General features: G+C 30.7%; 1 protein-coding gene and 1 pseudogene across 1 annotated transcript; both read right to left on the bottom strand.

Moving 5' to 3' along the window:
- Window positions 1-1253: 1253 nt before the first annotated feature.
- Window positions 1254-5378, bottom strand: LOC111302907 (uncharacterized). The gene is made up of 7 exons (XM_022898793.2): window positions 3990-5378; window positions 3479-3607; window positions 3191-3366; window positions 2576-2786; window positions 2193-2430; window positions 1959-2109; window positions 1254-1721 (listed from the first exon to the last, which is right to left on the bottom strand). The coding sequence occupies exons 1-7, from the start codon at window positions 5101-5103 to the stop codon at window positions 1413-1415; spliced, it is 2328 nt and encodes a 775-aa protein (XP_022754528.2). The 5' UTR covers window positions 5104-5378; the 3' UTR covers window positions 1254-1412.
- A 2553-nt stretch (window positions 5379-7931) lies between these two features.
- On the bottom strand, window positions 7932-9389 carry LOC149515387 (cysteine-rich receptor-like protein kinase 19; annotated as a pseudogene).
- Window positions 9390-19504: the final 10115 nt, after the last annotated feature.

The following is a 19504-nucleotide window of genomic DNA, read 5'->3' as shown; positions in this document are numbered from 1 at the left end:
TAAATTACAAATATATAACTTTATTTTATTCTGGCAACAAAGTGCGGGTTTGAAACCTAGTATAATTTAACTTAAATATATTTTATTATTTAGTTAACCAAAAAATTAACAAAAATAACCGAATATAGTTCAATTGGTTAATTTTTGAATTTAATAAATTTGATTCAATTAATGAAAATAAAATAACATTATTTGATTAATTCAATTCAAAATTAATCATATAGATTGAATGAACACTTATTAGGTATAATATAAAAATTTATAAACATTTCTATTTTTTTTACCATAACCAAATATAAATATATATTATATATAAACACTAGGTTTATAATAATGTTAATTATTTTGTTTAATAGTAAAAAGAAGATAATGGGTTTATAATATTGTTAATTGTTGTTTTGTTCCAGTGTTGCTTGATAAAATGATACGCTTCATTTAATTGATACTTTTATTTTTGTTTTTATATTTTTCAATAGAAACTGAAAATCAATTCTTTAATGGAAAATGAAAAACAAAATACAAAAAATAAATTGAAAACAAAAGACAAATAGTAAAAATCAAAAAGTAAAAGCGCCAAAAAGTATAGCCTTATTTAATGAAAACATAAAAATGTTTTTGAATTAAACAAGCAACAGCAAATTAAACTGATTCGAAATGTAGTAGACTAAAGACAGAATTGAAGGCCCTGAACAAGGGAGCTTAAACTGGAAACATAACTGGGGAACAGTAAGTACCAAGCAGAAAACCATTTATTTGTAATTATCTTGACAATGGAGATTAATATTGAGACAAGAAGTTCCATAACTTTCATCGGTCAACGAATCCATTCTGACGAAGCTGCAAATTCTATAGAAAGAGCACACCAAAATTTTTGAAGTTTTGGCCCCTGTTTTTGAAGTTTCCCATGATGCATGATAATCATAATACATCACATTGATCCAATCCAAATTTTGTGTGATTGAAACCAAAGGAAATCTTGGCTAATTTACTAAAATACTAAAAAAAGTTAAATCATTATATTTTTATTTATTTAAATAAATTTATATTATTATTTTAAAAAATCTTTATTGTCTGATTTGTATCCAAATAATTTTTTTACCCGAACATGAGTGATGGTCATTACCTGAAGCTTCTTTGATATTTAAGAAGAAAATTTTAGAAAAAGGTATAGCGACTTGAGATAATTGCAAGTACTTTTATTGTGACTTTCAAGTATTGGACTAACGCATCCAACCAAACCAGAGCAAAGGTGCTAGAAACTTAGAAAATTAACTATGAAATTGTAGACAAAAGAACTTTACAATTAATTAAGAAATCAACAATTTTTTGCCAGAAAATACGTTTCAGGAGAAAAAAAAAAGCCTTTAACTGTTATATATCCAAGCTAAGCTATCTTCGAAAAACCTGCATTCTTATCGGGGCTCCAATTCGGAAATTTCTGGATCATTGAATGAGCATATTCCTTGTTGCGATGCGGAAGTACTTCCTGTATTTTTATCTTCTTTCACAGAGAAAGCTGGCCTTTTAGGAGTAATAGCCGCCATTGAACCATTTTTGAGCATTGTGAACACTTCTAACATGGATGGCCTATCCTTTGGATTTTCTTGGACACAGAGCAATGCGATATGCATACATCTCATGATTTTACAAGGTGAGGATGAATCATCAAGTGATGGATCGATAACCTCTGTGCCTCTATCATCAATCCACAACTCGTATGCCTGCATCAAACCAGGGTCATTATTTGTTGTAACTCTAACAATAGATGAAAATGAATTCATGGCCAAAACGGATGGTTTTGCATCTGCAAACATTTTGGTAGATCATCCTATAGGGGGCCAGGAGGCAGGAGGGGGTTTGCGAATGTAATCGTTTAACCTTTAAGCCATAAAACAAAATCTCAAAACTTTAGTTTGATAAAGTCAAAGTGAATAATTAAATCAGGGTGATTAGCTTACATATTCAAGAAGGTTTAAGTTCTCATGTAGTCCGTAATAACATGTATTCCTCTTGCCACTTATAATTTGCAGAAGCAGAACTCCAAAGCTGTAAACATCATACTTCATGGAGTATATTCCTTTTGTAACATATTCGGGAGGAACATAGCCGCTGCATTGATATGTTGATTAAACTGCTAAGCAAGAAAGCATACATCAAAGGGAGCAAATTCTATATTGAAGAAGTGCACTTACTATGTTCCAACAATTCTTCCAGTGTTTGCTTCACAAAAATCCTTGTTGAAAAGTCTAGCCATCCCAAAATCTGATATCTTGGGGTTCATCTCATCATCCAGTAAAATGTTACTAGCTTTTAAATCCCGATGAATCACTGTAATATTTGAATATTCTTGGAGATACAAAAGCCCTTGAGTGACCCCTTCAATGATATGCACACGCTTTACCCAGTCTAACATATACCGCTTGATTGGGTCTGCAAAAAACTACAGTAGCTCAGTTGAAAAGTTTAGAACCCAAAAGACAAGAAAGAGGAAAAAAAAAACTACTTTGGATCATATTATCAAGTATAGAATTCTGTCCTGTACATGCTTTAAACTTTGGTAAAAGACATAGCATACCAAAGAGGTAGAGATCTAAGCTTTTATTTGGCATGTACTCGTATATCAGCATGTTTTCCTCCTTCTCAGTGCAATATCCCAACAGTCTGACTAGATTTACATGTTGAAGTCTCGCTGTCAAGGTAACCTCATTTTGGAACTCCTCAAGTCCTTGAGTAGAAGATCTGGAAAGTCTCTTTACTGCTATTTCTTCACCTCTTGGTAGTTTACCCTATCATAATTCAAAATGGATACTTATCATTAGCCCTTTCTGCAAAAAATTATCAAAAATGCAGTTTATAATACAAATTTGATCTAAAAATTATTTCAAAATTTTCACTAAAAATACCATCTAAAAAGTATATCAAAATTTATTAAACTTTTTTTTTTAAATTTTGTAACACTTAATCAATGTAATAAGATTTTCGGTGTTTTTATTTTCGATTTTGGTTTTTATTTGATCATTAATAAAGAACTTCATCAACTTCGTCTAAAAGCTTCATCTAAGTCACTTCCATTGTTTGGACTCCATGTCATGGTTTTTCTTTTTCATTAATACGTGTTATATGTTCCGCCTTCAGAAGTAGTTCACACAAGTAAATAAGCACTTTCATTGACCATATACTGGTTACATACCTTGTACACGGGACCAAAACCACCTTCTCCAAGTTTATTTGCACTTGAAAAATTATTTGTAGCCGCTTTGATGTTGGCAAACCTGAATACTTGCAAATGAGAAGCATCAGTGCCAAAATTTTCAGCAGCCGATGTATTAGTTCTTGGGCTAGGAACGCTTCTGAAAACCATTTCCCCTGTTGAAAAAAAAAATGCACGAGGATCACCAAAAAGTGTTTCCTTTTATGGCTTGTTAACAACTTAAATATTTGCTTCAATTCCTATTCTCATGGTTGAAGGTAGAGTTACCTTTTGATTTGACCTTTCTCCTTCGCAAGTAATACAGCATAGCAGCTGCCAGTATAACAACTACAGAAACTGGAAGGATGATTTTAAGCAACAGCCACTTGTTGTTTTCTTGATTTTCTTCCTCTTGAGCTGGCAATGTAGTGGAGCATGTTAATTAGAATCTGTCCTCAAAATTGTTAAAGTTTTCAGTATCTATATTGTTTTGTTTGAGTTCTGTAAGATTGATTTGAGAAAGTTATGAAAGATTTTAAGCTGCAAAAATTCTAGTTCTCTGATGCAGAGTTCTTAATATACCAAGTGAAATACAAAATCTTCTGAGATGCCAGAGAAAAGAAATTCCTGCTCGTCTAATTTTGTTGATACAAAAGATTTGCTCTTCCTTGATGTTGTATACTTCTTAGACCAAAATCTTATCGCATTTGAATCAGCCTCATGCCTTAAGGGATTAGAGAGGGTTGCCAAATTGAAATAATCACATGCCTGAAAGCATTAAAAGAAATTTAGAACCTACCTGCCCGCGATAGAGCCCAATTCTCATCATTTGAAAGATGAAACGCTTTAAAACCAATAAGCCTTTTCTCCTTTGCATAGGAAATTTTTGCTTTGACCGCTTCTACGCCATCAAAATTGATCCAAAGTGTTGGAGACGTGAACAAGTTCACTACATAAGTTGCATTGTATACAGGAGCAGCTCCATAACCGTAATCCCGAATGTATGATTTGATGGTTTTGTAGCCCATAGAACCATCAATGGTGATAGCTGGACCTGACGCCGGTGCACCAATAGCATTATCTTTGCTGCTCACCAATTTCCATGCCCATCCATGGTAAGGCAATCCCAAAACCAGCTTGGTTGGTGGAAATCCTTTATTCAACCATTCCACGATACCAAAATCTGTGTTAACATGACTAGAGGGATTATACAAAGCAGCATGGACGCCTGTAAAATTCTCCCTGGTAGGCAAATGGTAGTCATATGCCACAACATGCGCCCAATCAACATTCCTACTTATGGAGGAGATTGGATAACTTACCATTTCAATTGTTGGCAAGTAACGAACCCCTATTGTTAAGATCAATTGTGACCGACTTGGTTTTATTGGTTCTGAATTTATGGCAGCTCGCCACTCATCCAATAAACCCCCAACATTGAACAAGTCTGTGCTGTTAGGCCAAACCCAGAACAAGTCTATTCCATCAAAACCATAAAGCCTAGCTGTTTTTATTGAGGAATCAATGAAAGACTTCCTTCTAGAAGATTCTGAGATCATTGAAGATAAAATTGAGTCATTAACTTTTTCACCAGTGATAGATTTTCCTGTTGCCGAGATTCCATTCCAGACAGACAGCAGTGTTTTAACAGACGGGTTTTTTCGCTTGACGATGCTTGCAAAGGTTGAGAAGTATTGTTCAGAGACAGGGGGGACAAAAAGCTGATAAGTTGAAGTGTTCACTTCAGCAAAAGCGCATGAAAGATGAGTGAACAAGGCAGAATTTATGTCTTGTATTGGAAATTCACCATTAGCATACCAGTAACCAGCTTTAACCCAAGTTTGTGCTTCTGTGAATTGCAATTGAGAAAGGAATAAGATGAAAAGAAAGATCAAGATAGTTTTGGATGCCATGGAAACTGGATGGCTGATATTTGGATCCTTTTACCAGCTGGGAATGACGCCCTCCTGCTACTATTATTCTTCAAAGTCCGTACATCATCACCTCTAGACAATTGCTCTTCAATTACAGAGTGTTCCCATGTGAGAACTGATAAGCACTTCTCTATACATAGTGGAAACCTACCTTTTACTTGAATGAAAACACTAGGCGTGACGCCCTTTTTTGTAACCTACTCTCCTCGTGACTTCGATGTTTATAACATTGGTATTAAAAAACTTTTCTATTTGAAGATTAATTGAAGTCAATTTATGCAGTCCTATTTTAAAAATAATATTAGTTTAAATTTTAATATTTACAGTAAATTACATCAAAAGATATCAAATTTATACTCAAATTTTACTTGAGTCACTAAACTTTAATTTATTCTAATCAAATCACTAAAATTATTTAAGTATACTAAAATTATAAACTCTTAACCTATATAGTGAAAAGTTATTAAACTTTCACTTAATTTTTGAATAGGTCACTAAACTTTAATTTGTCACTATAAAATTATTAAAATTTGTTAAATGTACCCAATTTAATTAATTTTATAAATTTCTTCTAAAATAAAAATTAGATAAAATCTAAATATAAACTTAACCAAATAACATCTAAATTTTTTATGTAACAAAAAATCCTCTCATGTCTTACAGAAAATCAAAATTAAAAAATTTAAGTAAACTCAAAACAAACAAACCTTTAATAAATACTTTTTTCTTAAAGTGTTATTGCTTATATTTAAGTTAAAGAATATAAATATTTAAATAAGATAAAGTTCTTATAATTTAATTAATTAAAGCATTAGTAATTAAATATTTATGAGCTATTTAAAAATAAGTTTGATGTCCTTAAAAAAGAAAAGATACTTCTAATACGAGAAATGGTTAAGAATAATATGAATTGAGTCTTGACTAAAAGTATAAATGATATATTAGTATTCATAAGTTATTCGGATTCGATTTAAATAAAACTCAAATTTAATTCAATTATTATTAAGTCGAGTTTGAGCTTAAATAGCTTGACTTATCAATCGAATTGACTTTAAGTATTATTATACTTGACTCGATAGTACATGAATCTAATCGAATTTTTATATTTTTATTATTTTAATTAATAAGATATCTCAAACTCAAATATAAATAATTAAATTTTTATCGAATATAAAAATTAAATTTATTTTTTCATGTTAATTAAATTTAATCAAATAAATTTGAATAATTCGATTTTTGTTTCAAATCAAACTTGATTTAAAAATATAAAATTTGATTGAATTAGAGTCAAATTTCAAATTTTAAATTTAAAATAAAATTTAAACTCAAAATTAATATTATATTAACTCTAATTTAATCGATTATATCCAAACTTATGACTAATAAATTCTTAAATTATGAGAATGAGGGGAGGAGGCAAAAGACATTACCGGCTAAAATGACAGCTACTGTTTTGGCTGAAATAGAAATGAGAGTTGACAGCTGGTTTTAGGGCCTTCAGGTCTGGGAGTTTCGTACATTTTCGACCATCCTTTAGAGCACGCATATATATATATATATATATATATATATTTGAAAGAAGAACTTCTTTTCATTTTAACTGTAATGAAGCGTATCAGCTTCAGCATTATAAATAAAGTCAGGCATCTCTTCCACCCTGTACCTTTTTCCGATATTTCCAAGTCCAAATTTTGCAAGAGAACAAGCATTTGATATTGATTTTGTTAATTGATCATGACAAATTAAATTAAATTTTATAATTTAAAATATAATATAATAATACCATATAAAATAATATAAAAATATAAAAATAATATAATTTAAAATTTTAATAAAAAATCATATATAAGATTAATAAAATTAAAAAATATATTTTATATTTTTATATCAATATAAACTATAATATATAAGTTTTTTATAAAACATAATATAAATATTTAAATTATTAATATTTTACATTATACATAAATGTATAAATTATTAAATATAAATAAAATAAAATGACTTTTTGATTAGTACCATCTAAGATTAGTTTTACTTGGTCTAAGCACTGTTTAGATGGTTCAACCTAGGATGCTTGAAGTTTCTTTCAACGACTGCACTGAACATTGACTTTTGCGTGGAAGTGGCAGAATATTTTTTTCCCAGAGTTTCTGCCAGGTGTTGACGGCTGCCTTAACGTCCCTTTCACACGGTCTGAAACAAATATCAGGCGTTACATTTTTTATTTGACACAATATCTTAAGAGTGGACTAATGAGGCAAAGCGGCAGCCTTCTTTATGCAGCCAGAGATAATTTGCCTAATTTTAACTTTTATGCTTCAAATTGATTATAATAACACACCTATCGTATACGTAAAATGCATCCTTGGGTCCAAATTCCTTTGAAGTTTATCAACTTCAGGACACCAATGGCTTATAGCATGTGTTGTAATTCATTAGACGATCATTCTAGTTAATTTATTGGTTTAGGTTCCATGGCAAGACATATTCAACGATAATTAAATATTGCGGTAAAAAATTATTAAATAAAATGTCCACATCTCTTGAAATTTGTTCTTTAAACTTTAAGGAGCCCTATTTGAAACTAGGCCTATTCTGCTTGCCAGTGTTCCCACTAGATGCCCATATCCTGGCAGCCTAAATTGTCCCAATCATAGTTACCCTCATGTAGTCTCCGAAAATAGTCATCCCAATGAATATGATTAATCATGCAGCTATCCAACTTCAGCTTGTAATCAGTTTCCTTTTTCCTTGAAATTCAATCCTTATGGTGGGATCGATCCCAGCGAGGAAATTTTCCAATAAAGCTATCAGATTCAACAATTTGCTCCAATCTTTAATATCTATATTTGCATGATTAAAGATTGGTTAACCATAATTCTTTTTACATAAATGTTTCCCAAAAGCATAAACTGTCAGTCATCGAGGTACTACTTGGGTTATTGTTGCATCATTGACCGAAAAAACTTTCTTCCTATCAATGTCTTTATTTTCCTCCTTTTCGTCTCTTGTAATTGAAAAGGCATGCTTTTTAGTGGTAGAGATTGCAACAGTACTTTCATTCTTAGCAATTGTAAAAACTTCCACCATTGATTGATGGTCTATCTCCAGGAATTTCCTACATGCATAGCAGTGCTAATTGCATACATCTAATGAGCTTACACGACTAACATGAATCATCCAGTGATGCATCAAAAAACTCCGCCCCTTGACATTATTTACACAATCGTATGCCTGGAATTGTTCAATATCATACATTTTCACATATTTGTACGACAAAAATGAAAAAGGCTTGTGCCAAAGTTACTTATTCAAGAAGATTCAAGTTTTCATTGCGTCCATAGAGACTGGAATTCCTCTTGCCACTTATAATTTGCAGAAGTAGAATTCTAAATCTCTAAACATCACACTTCATAGGTTACATTCCTTTCTTAACATATTTTGGAGGAACATAGCCACTGCACTGAATGAATTAATTAATAAAACTAATACGAATCATGCAATGCAAAAGAAAGGAAAAGGATTTTATATGTATTATTTGAGAGCACCTGGTTCACTTACTATGTTTAGGAAAGTAGGGTTCAGTCCCATGTAATTGGGTTTAGACCAGTCAAAGATCATAGACATTGGTCTTTCCTTTTACACAAAGCTCTAGCTACTTAATAAAAAGAGATGGGATTGTTTTAAGGTGAAAAACAAGGTAGTGCCACAAACCAATAAAAGAAAGGGGGAAAAAGAAGTAAGAAAAATAGAGAGAAAATGGAGAAATGAGAGTTAGTTGAACGGAAGTCGATCTATGATCTGATTGAACTGAAATTTTGTTAGCAGGTTTATGATTCAGAATTTTACATTCTGAACAGTGAAGATTAGGTTTGATACTCTCTAGAAACAAATCCATAGTGTATTTGTTAAGTCACTTATTTAGTGAAATTTCTTCAATTGTCTTTCTAGTTGTTAATTAGCTTTAGTTTCAGTTAGAGAAGAACTTTGTATATTCATTATTTGATAATGGAGATTTTTCTAGTGGTCCGAGATTTTTTCCTCTACACTAAAAAATTTTTCACGTAAATTTTGGTGTGCTTTATTTTTTCTGTATTGTTGATTGTTGATTGTTATCTATTACTGTGGATTTATTGCGATATATTACTTTTATGTTGGTGTGTTTATTGTTTCAGGCCCAACAACTATGTCCTAACAATTTTATTGGTATTTGCTTCAAGTTCATCTTTTTTGAAAATATTGGTCATACCAAAATTCGATATTTTTGGGGTTCATATCATCATCTAACAAAATGTTGCTTGCCTTTATATTGTGATGAATTATTGTGAAATTTGAGTATTCTTGGAGACAAAAGAAGCCTTTGAGTAACATTTTTAATTATCAAAACACATATTCTCCAGTCTAACAAATGCCTTTTAAGTGGATTTGCATCAAATAAAGTCATGAACAATTTTTGTCTTTTTTGTTTAAAAAGTCTAGGATAAGTTAATCTAACCATTAATATGGAAAATCATGCCATAAAAATGTACTTAACAATCATACTAGGTAGAAAAAATTAAGTATTGCTTACCATAGAGGTAGAAATCCAAGTTTTTGTTTGGTAATCATGAACTCATAAATCAATATTTTTTTCTTCCTTTTTAATACAAATTCTAGAACTTGAACTAGATTCACATGCTGAAGCCTTGATGTAAGTGAAACCTCATTTTTGAACTCCTTAAGCCCTTGATTAGAGCCTTTTGAACATCTATTCACTACTATTTCCTACCCTTATGGTAACTTGCCCTGTTATAGTCCACATTACAGTTAGTATTTTTGAGTGAGTGTTTGTCAGTTTGTGGTTTTAAAACCAAACAACTATTTGATTGAGAATTATTTTGTAAATAATAAAATAGTATCTTTAGGGTATTTTTAGGTCAAGAGGGTAAATTAGTCTTTTCTCTCATTAAAGAATGTCAACTAACAATAAGTGATATTTTTTACTTTTAAGACGACCTAACATGTACAGTGCCATGTTAGCTCGACTATATCACTATCCTACCCCATAAACCCTTCACCTTTTACCTATAAATAAAGCTATCCAAATATTATCTATTGATGCTAACTTTTTTTTACTTTCATATTTTTCTCTCCTTTCGACCTCCCTTGTTTCAAACTTTGACTTGAGCATGGGGGTGCAAACATAGGAAGCTCCCCCTGCCTTTGCTTTTAACCAATTTTTTTCTCTTTTGTGATTTTAGAGTCTTAACCTTTAGCTCAAAGCTTGGCTCCAACATTTGGCGTACCAAGTAGGGAAAAACTCTTTGATTGAGCTAAATACTATACCATCTAAAAAGAGAGCCAATAAGAAAGAATAACCAATTGTCCTAACTAGGATCAAAACCTATAAAAACAAACCTATAGACCACTTGTGCTGGTATAAGTATGATTGACCATGGAACAATTCCAAACCTTGACTGAACAAATCTAAGCCTTAAAAAAAAATAGTCCAAAGTATAATGCCACCCCTAGCCTCAAAAGTACTCGACTTGGTCACCATTAGTAGAGAATCAGTAGAAAGAAAATCGAGTTATGAGAAAGTTGTAGCCTTTTCAGCCTTTAGGAAGGAGAAACATGCTATTCTAGCCAGTTATTACCATTATCCCATCCATAACTCCACACATGTAACCACACAAAAATCTAAATAGATCGACTAAGAGCCCTAGTTGAATAAAAATTTGGAGGCTAGAATGCATACTATGAAAAATGAGCTAAAAATGAGCCTTAAAGGGATTCAAAACACTGATCTTGGAAACCTACGATGTATCTTTGATCCCTTTGATAATTTAAAACTTTATAAAACTAATATGATGATGTAATGTACAGATAAGGCCATGATGTGTAAAAAATTGGCTACAACCCTTAAAGAGGCAGCTCGATCTTTATATTGCATTTTCAAATCGAGGTCGATCACTACATTCAAAGATCTTAGCCACTCTTTTCTCTCTCAATTCATAAGCAATAAAAGAACTAAGAAAACTATTTTAAGCTTGATATTAATCCATCAAGGCAAAAATGAGTCTTTAAAAGCCTATGTTACTCGTTTTAACATAGAAGCTCTACAAGTGAAAGATTTAGAGGAAACGACTGCTGTCGCTACTATGATAAATGACTCAGTGATAAAGAGTACCACTTTATGCTTTCCTTTTCTTTAGAGCCATTAAAGATGCTAGTTGATGTCCTACTAGTGGTTTAAAAATACATAAAAGGTAAGTTATAATAAAAAAAATCAAGGTGAGAGAGGCTCATCCTCCCTCTTTAGCGGTCAAAGTGAAAAAGGTTCATTCACCTTATCAACTAGAAAAAGGTAAAAAATTTTATAATCTTCCCTTAAGAGGGAGACGACACAGGGTTAATAGCTCAAGTAGCGAAAAGAATTACACTATACTAAATGCCTCCCGAGATAGGATTCTGATATAAATAAAAAGAAACCTAAAGCTTAAAAGGTTGAAATCATTGAGGTAGAACACAAAGAAGAACCTAACCAAAAAATGCATATTTCACCAAGATATTGACCATAATACAAAAGATTATGTTGACTTTAAGAATAAGATAGAAAGTTTGATTAAGAAAGGTCAGTTGGAAAGATTTATGGATTGATGAAAACAGGGTCAAGACAGGCATAGAAGAAAGAATCACAAAGAAGAGTTAGTAAGAAATTAGGGGATAGACTATACAAAAATCGAGGTGATAAAAACTAGAGAAACGAAGAAAATGAGGGAGGTCGAGTAGTAAATAATAGGCCTATTGCTATAGGGTCTACATTAACCAAGAAAAAGTTGAATTAAGGAATAATCATGGCTATAAAGTTTTTAACTAAGAAAAAAAAGACTGTAAAGATGGATCGATCTTCGTTACTTTGGAAGACATAGAAAACATTTAATTCTCACATAATGATACCATGTAGTCACTACTATTGTATATAGTTATGTGGTAAGAAAGATTTTATTTGATAGTGAAAGCTTGATCGACATCTTGTACTATGCCACAATGCTAAAAATGAAAATTAGAAAAGAGATGTTGAAGTCATTTATTACCACATTGATTGGCTTATAGAATGAACATGTGTCAATAAAAGGAACGATCAAGTTGTTGATCAAACTAGGCAATGAGCCGAAGAGCATGACTTCGGTTATTGAGTTTATGGTGCCAGATGTGTCTTCAGCCTTCAACATGATACTAGGCTATCTAGCTAGTCCATTATTCGGCTATTGACTTAGCTTCTCATTTAAAGATTAAGTTCTTGACATTGATTAGGATTGGAGAGGTCAAAAAAGATCAGTCTATAACGTGACAATTCTACGTTACAATAATGAAAGGTGGGACTAGAAAGCAGATTGATAATTTGACAGAGAAGAAGAGCCAAAAAAGATAGACTAATGTAAATATTGGGGAAGCTAAAGAAGTAAAGTAAAATGACCTTGGTAAAAAGCAACAAGAAACTAACTAAAAAGAAGTGCGCTTTTAAGCCATTCTAAGCTTTTAAACTCCACACTTGTACAAGCTACTTTTGTAATTTTTAAACAGCTATATAGAGCCTAGCTTTTAAGTCAACACACACACATTTGTCAATAGAATCAAGCTATTAAGTTGGCCAAAAGAAAATTTGAAATACAAATCTACATTTTGATTCAATTTTACTTTTTTCTACAAATCACTATATTAATAATAAAAACTAACTACCATGTCAATATCTATTCTTCTTGTAGAAAATAGTCCTGATCTAACTGAACAAAAATAAATAATTGATCAGAGACTTGAGGTCGATGACAATAAACTAGAATTTTTGGAGGTACTTATGTTTGTGCCATTTTAGGAGAATAATCTTGAAAAATATATGCAAATTAGGGTCAAGCTAGACCATAAGGAGAAACTAATTCAACTACTAAAAAAAAATATCAACTTATTTACATTAACCCTATCAGAATGCTAGGGATTGATATCAAGGTAATGGTACATAAATTACACATTAACTTAAATATAAAGTCAGTTCGACAAAAGAAGAGGACCTTCGCCCCTAAGAGGTAAAAGGTGATCGAGGAATAGTTAGTAAACTACTACAAGAAAACTTAATCAAGGAAGTATACTACCTCGATTGGATAGCCAACATAGTCATGGTAAAAAAGCCTAGTGAAAAATAAAGAATGTGCATCAACTTTATTGACTTTAATAAAGCTTGTCTAAAAGATAGCTTTCTTTTCTTTAGCATAGATTGGCTGGTTGATGACAATGCTGAGCATACCCTACTTAGTTTTATGGATGCCTACTCAGGTTATAATCAAATTAAAATACTAAAAGAAAGCATGGAAAAATAACCTCCATAATAGAAAAAAGGTTTATACTATTATAAGGTTATGCCCTTTGGCCTAAAAAACATAAAAATGACCTACTAAAGGTTAGTTGATAAGGTCTTCAAAAATTAATTCAGTAAAAATAAAGAGGTGTATGTAGATGATATTATAGTAAAGAGTAAGAGCCTAGACAAGCACCTGAAAAGACTTAGAAGAGACCTTTAATACCCTAAAAAAAATACAACATGAGACTTAACTTGAGCAAACGCGCTTTTGGTGTCATGTTAGACAAGTTTCTCGATTTTATAATTAATAGAAAAGGTATAGAGGCAAATCCAAAAATGATTCAGGCTATCCTTAACATGAAAGCACCAACCTCAATAATAAAGGTCAAAGACTAATTGGAAGAATAGTTGCCTTAAGCAAATTTATATTCGGGTTAGCAAAACGTTGCCTACCATTTCTTAAAATCTTAAGGAATATCTTGGACTTTAGATGGAGCCCTCAATTTTATAAAGCATTTAAAGAGCTCAAAGAGTTTCTTTTTTCCCCTCTAATTTTGTTTAAGTTGAGACTCGATGAAATATTGTATTTATTCTTGGTTGTAATCGACTAAGCTATTAGCTTGGTATTAGTCAAAAAGAAAAAAAGGAAGATAAAAGCTAATGTACTTTATGAGCAGAGTGCTAACAAGATTGGAGATAAACTATACCAAGATAAAAAAAAATTATCCTATATAGTAACGACATTGGCTAGAAAACTTAAGCCATAATTTTAAGCTTATACAATTCATGTGTTAATTGACTAACCACTCAAGCAAATTTGCAAAAATTAGAACTATAAAAAAAGCTAATTAAATGGATAGTGGAACTCAATAAATATGACCTGCACATGCTCCCTAAGTTGATTTTAAAATTTTAGGTGCCAATAGATTTTGTTATGGAATGCACCTTAACTAGGATCGACGAACAACCCGAAAAGGCTAAAGAGATCAGGAAAAAAGAAATGTGGAAACTTTTTATTAATAGATCAGTCACTAGTGGAGTCAGTCTAATTATGATTAGTCTAGAAAACCTACAACTTCGGTATGCCCTAAGATTTGGATTTAAAGCTTTCAACAATAAGGTCGAGTATGAAACCCTAATTGCTAGCCTAAAACTTATGATTAAGTTGAATGTGAAGAACATCATTATAAACAATGACTCTCAACTGGTGGTGAACCAAATAAATGAAAAATTTAGAGTAAAAAAAGAAGGAATAAAGAAGTACTTATATGAAGCACAAACTATTCTAGCCATATTCTTTAAGGTCAAAGTAAAAAAAAAAAATGCTAAGGTTAGAAAGCGTACTGGCTGATTCATTGTCTACGTAAGTGTCGAGAATAACAATAGAGTGTTTAACTCACATTCTGGCAAAAGAGCAAAGAAACTGGTTGAGTAGATTGAAGAGAAAAAATCATGTTGACCTCGATCAAAGCATTCTTGACAGTGAGAAAACTACTCAAAGATAAAGCTTGAGCTAAAGCTTTGATGAGAAAAGCTCTTTGATACACAGTGATAAATGAAAAATTGTATTGGAGATATTTTAGTTTGCCTTGCCTAAGATATATAGATGATGAAGAGGTAAACTATGCACTTAGAAAAATACATAAAAAAATTTATGGTAATCACTTCAGACTTTAGCCACTACCTATAAGGTACTTAGGGCTACTACTAGCCAACTATAAAAAATGATGTAATCAACCTAGTAAAAAAATGTGATAAATGCCAGATATTTGCCCATATACAACATCTTTCATCAACCAAACTAACCTCTATTGTCAACAAGCCTTTTATGCAATGAAAAATAAATGTTCTTGGATCTGTCACCCTAATCACAAGGTAGAGAAGATTTGTAATAGTAGTAGTAGACTACTTCACAAAATGGCTCGAAGTCGAAACCCTAACTACAATAACAAAAGCTTAAGTTAAAAAGTTGATATGAAAGAATATAATCTACAGATTTGATCTATTTTGGTTGTATAATAATAGACAATGACAAATAGTTTAAAAACTTAAAGTTTAAAAAATGGTGCTCTAATTTTCACATTAACCTAAGGTTCACATCGATCACTCATTTCTAATGTAATGGTCAAGTTGAGGTAGTTGACAAGACAATACTTGGAGTTTTGAAAAAGAGACTAGATGAAGTTAAGGGCAAATGGACCAATGAGCTCCCTAAAGTTCTGTAGGCTTTAAAGATGACCACAAAAGTTCTCATAAGAGAAATTCCCTTTAATCTAGTATTTGAAACAAAGGTCATGGTATATGTAAAGATTGAAATCTCAAGCCTTTAAGTTAAGCTTAAATCTGAAGAGGGGAACGAAGATGCCTTTAGAGCCAATCTTGATTTAGTAGAAGAGCAGAGAAATGCAGCTCTGACCAAAATAGCTACCTACCAACAAAAAGTAGCCAGTTTTTACAATAAAAAGGTCCAGAGTAAAAATATAAAAATGAGTGACCTAATACAAATATAGGTGAAAGCTTTAGGAGTCGATAATAAGGTAAAAATTTAGCCTCGAACTTGGATGGTCTTTATGTTGTCAATGAGGTCATTTATGATGTAACTTATAGGTTGCAAGATATGAATGGTAATCTCATTTCGAGGATATGAAATACAGGCAATCTTAAAATCTATTACTAGTAAAAAGATTTAAAGTCGAGCTCACACTTTGTAACTTTTCAAAGTTTGATTGAATAAAACTTACACTTTGACTATATTCATTATAAAATTCCAAAGCTCAGGTAATTGCCAAACTTATACTTGAAAAATAAAATCTAAGGCAACATGCCACCAATAGTTGAGTTAACAAATTGTCTAATCTAAGTCCTTACAACTAGTTTTGAAAAGATTAATAGCTAAAGTGAATCGAGTTAGGACTTGTGTTAATTTAGATCCTTAAGTTAATTTAATGAGTAGTTAAGTTATATTTGATCAAGCTCACCTAATTTGACAAAAATTTATAATTCATTTTATTGACAAAATTTTAGTCAAGTAATTATGATTACAAAGAATGATCTGATAAAAATTTATAGAATGATATAACATAGGTCCTTACAAAACTCAACCTCATATTTGATAAAAGATAAACAAAAATTAAAAAAATCTTCCATTCTCTTCAGTCTCCCTCTTTTTCAGTAGCAGTAGTAGATTTTTCCTTAACTTCAAGCCCAAGAATGACATTGAGTTTGGTGTCTATATTCGCATCCTCATTCTTATCATCTTTTTTTTTTCTTTTAAACTAGATGAGAGATTTGATCTTAAGGTTATCCAATATGATGTTTGATAGGTAAAGGTTTATACTTGCATACTTAAACAGTTCCCCATCCTTGCATAGCTCAAAGGCACCAAAGACATTCTCCTAACAAAATTTGACTTCAACTCAGACCTCAACTTGGTAATCTCAACCTACACCTTATTAAGTTTGTGCACATAATGTTTCTTTACAAACTCAGCGGAAGCCTTCTAGACCTACATTTTTCTTGCTTGGCTGCCAAGTCTTCAACTCTCTTCCTTTGCTCATTTTTTTTATGTGAGACAGAGAGACTGGCTTAAAGCTTGGTAATCAAGTCATTGTTATAATTTTCTTGAGCAAAATTTCTAAGGTTTAACTTAGTTTTCATAAAGTAGGCCAAAGTTAGGTAGGCATGATGTATGCCTTTATTGGCTATATTGGAGGGAATGGTTTCTCTGAAACTATGAAAAGAAAAATTGAGCTTATACTTGAAAAATAATGGAATCCATCAAACAATAAAAAATTGAACTAAAAGATAACTTACTCCTTTAAAGTACTATGACCTTCATATGTTCTTTTTTGTACCTTTTGAATTGTCATGTAACTTTTACCAATTTATCTTTCTCTTTGGTTGATTGTAATGCATTTTAAATATTTGGAAGTTATTAGTGTTCATGTCTTATAATTTTGTAAACTTAGACATTAAGAGCTGGTCGATGTCTTATAATGGCTTAAATTTATAATTTACTAGCTTGAGTCATAAAGGCCTTTTTTTTTCCCAAGCATTTACTTAAGAACCTATAGAGTCGTGTTCCATTTCTTGTGCCATGTTACTGTGCGTTATCTTAATCATAAAACTTAATATATGTAGTGTTGTAGCCCTTGCACGTCAATTACAAAAAGCACCCTATGAACTTGGTTATCCTTGGCCTTTTCACTCAATCACTAAGTCTTACAGTTGGCATGAGCTGTGCTAATACTAATGGTTAGTATCTTAATTGATGCATGCTCTCAACAATCCTAGGTCTTGTTATAAATCTAGAATTATGCTAATTATCCACATTTGTATGATTTCAAGAAGAACTGTGCTTAAAGCACTAATTTTGATAGTAGTTGTTGCTGCATCTTTTACTGGCTACACTTTTTAGGCATCTAAGAAAGGCAAAGACTTCAACTATCTTGGGCCCATTTTGTTCACCAACCTTATTATCCTCATCCTAATTGGTTTAATCCAAGTGAGATTGTCTCAATCATTTATCAATGCAGTTGGAAGTTCAATGCAATATTATTATCCTTGCTTGCTATGTGCTTATGTCTTTCATGCATTTCCATGCCCCTATCCATTGATGTTCGGTTGGACTTTATAACTTCATATATTATAAAAGCCAAAGTAAAAAAATAATAAGGATAATAATTTTAAAGAATGAGAAAAATCAATACTAAAAGTCAATGAAGCATAGCTTTTAGGGAAGCAGTAAACATAAAAGTAGTTTATAGAAAATAGAACCTTTATAACTTCATATATTGTAAAAAAAATGTAAAAAAAAAGGGTAAGTAAATCTTTTGAAGCTGCAATGAAAACATAGTAATGTGTCAAACGGATCAATAAATTATTGAATTTAGTGGCATTTGTATCATAAAAATATTACTAAATTTAATGTCATTTTTAAACACAAACTGCATTAAATTTAATGGCATTTTTTATAATAAATTCCACTAAGTTAGCGACATTTTTTCTTAAAACACAACTATTTTTTCCAATGCAAATACAGCTAATGCTCTCAGCCAAAAATGTCACAAATTTTTTAAAGCTGCTTATAAATGTTGCTAAATGTGAAAAAAAAAAAAAAACACCACTAAATACTTGTTCTCCTATAGTGTACCCATTTTACATTTTTCTTTATTGTTTACATTATCAGTTTGTTTTTTAATTTTTAGCTTTTTTTATATATATTTACAAAAAAATAAGTAATTAAAATTTTATGTTGACAAGTTAATTATTTATGTTATAATAATTTCTTTTTTATGATTGTTCTTACCTTTAATTATGTTTATAATTGTCCTTACTTTTTCTTAGTATGTTATAACACTTTTTACTCATTTTATGTCAAATTATTCTATTTTTACGCTTTTTCTCACTTTTTTATGTTTTCTATTTGTTTTTCAATTTTTAATTATTTTCCTTATATATTTAAAAATAATAATTAATTAAAATTTTACATCGCCAACATAATTATTTATCTTACAATAATATATTTTTATGGTTGTTCTTATCTTCCATTTCATTTAAAATTATCATAACTCTTTCTTAATGTGTTATATCACTTCTTATCCATATTACGTCAAATAAAACTAAATTTATATTTCTTCTCACTTGTTTATATTACCAATTTATTTTTTAATTTTTATCTATCTTCCTCTTATATATTTACAAAAATAATAATTAATTAAAATTTTACATTGCCATTATAATTATTTATAATATAATAATATATATTTTTATGATTGCTTTTACTTTCCATTATGTTTAAAATTGTGTAGCTCTTTCTTAGTATTTTACGACACTTATTAGTCATTTTACACCAAATGATACTAATTTTATGTTTCTTACTTGTTTACATTATCAATTTATTTTTTAATTTTTAACTATTTTTCTTATATATATTTATAGGAACAATAATTAATTAAAATTTTACGTTATCAATATAATTATTTACTTTACAATAATATATTCTTACAATTGTTTTTATTTTCCATTACATTTAGAATTGTT

The sequence above is a fragment of the Durio zibethinus genome, chromosome 13, assembly GCF_047325235.1.
Source record: "Durio zibethinus cultivar Kanyao isolate XHJ-2024 chromosome 13, ASM4732523v1, whole genome shotgun sequence".
NCBI lineage: Eukaryota > Viridiplantae > Streptophyta > Magnoliopsida > Malvales > Malvaceae > Durio > Durio zibethinus.
Note: the sequence above shows the minus strand (reverse complement) of the source record. Positions and strands in the feature narration are given on the sequence as shown.

Excerpts from the sequence above, each read along its gene's own strand:
- LOC111302907 (XM_022898793.2), bottom strand. The coding sequence starts at position 5,103 with ATGGCATCCAAAACTATCTTGATCTTTCTTTTCATCTTATTCCTTTCT. Across the intron at positions 3,608-3,989 it reads TTGGGCTCTATCGCGGGCAG|CTCAAGAGGAAGAAAATCAA; the intron begins GTAGGTTCTAAA and ends CTACATTGCCAG. Across the intron at positions 2,431-2,575 it reads CTTAGATCTCTACCTCTTTG|ACCCAATCAAGCGGTATATG; the intron begins GTATGCTATGTC and ends AGTTTTTTGCAG.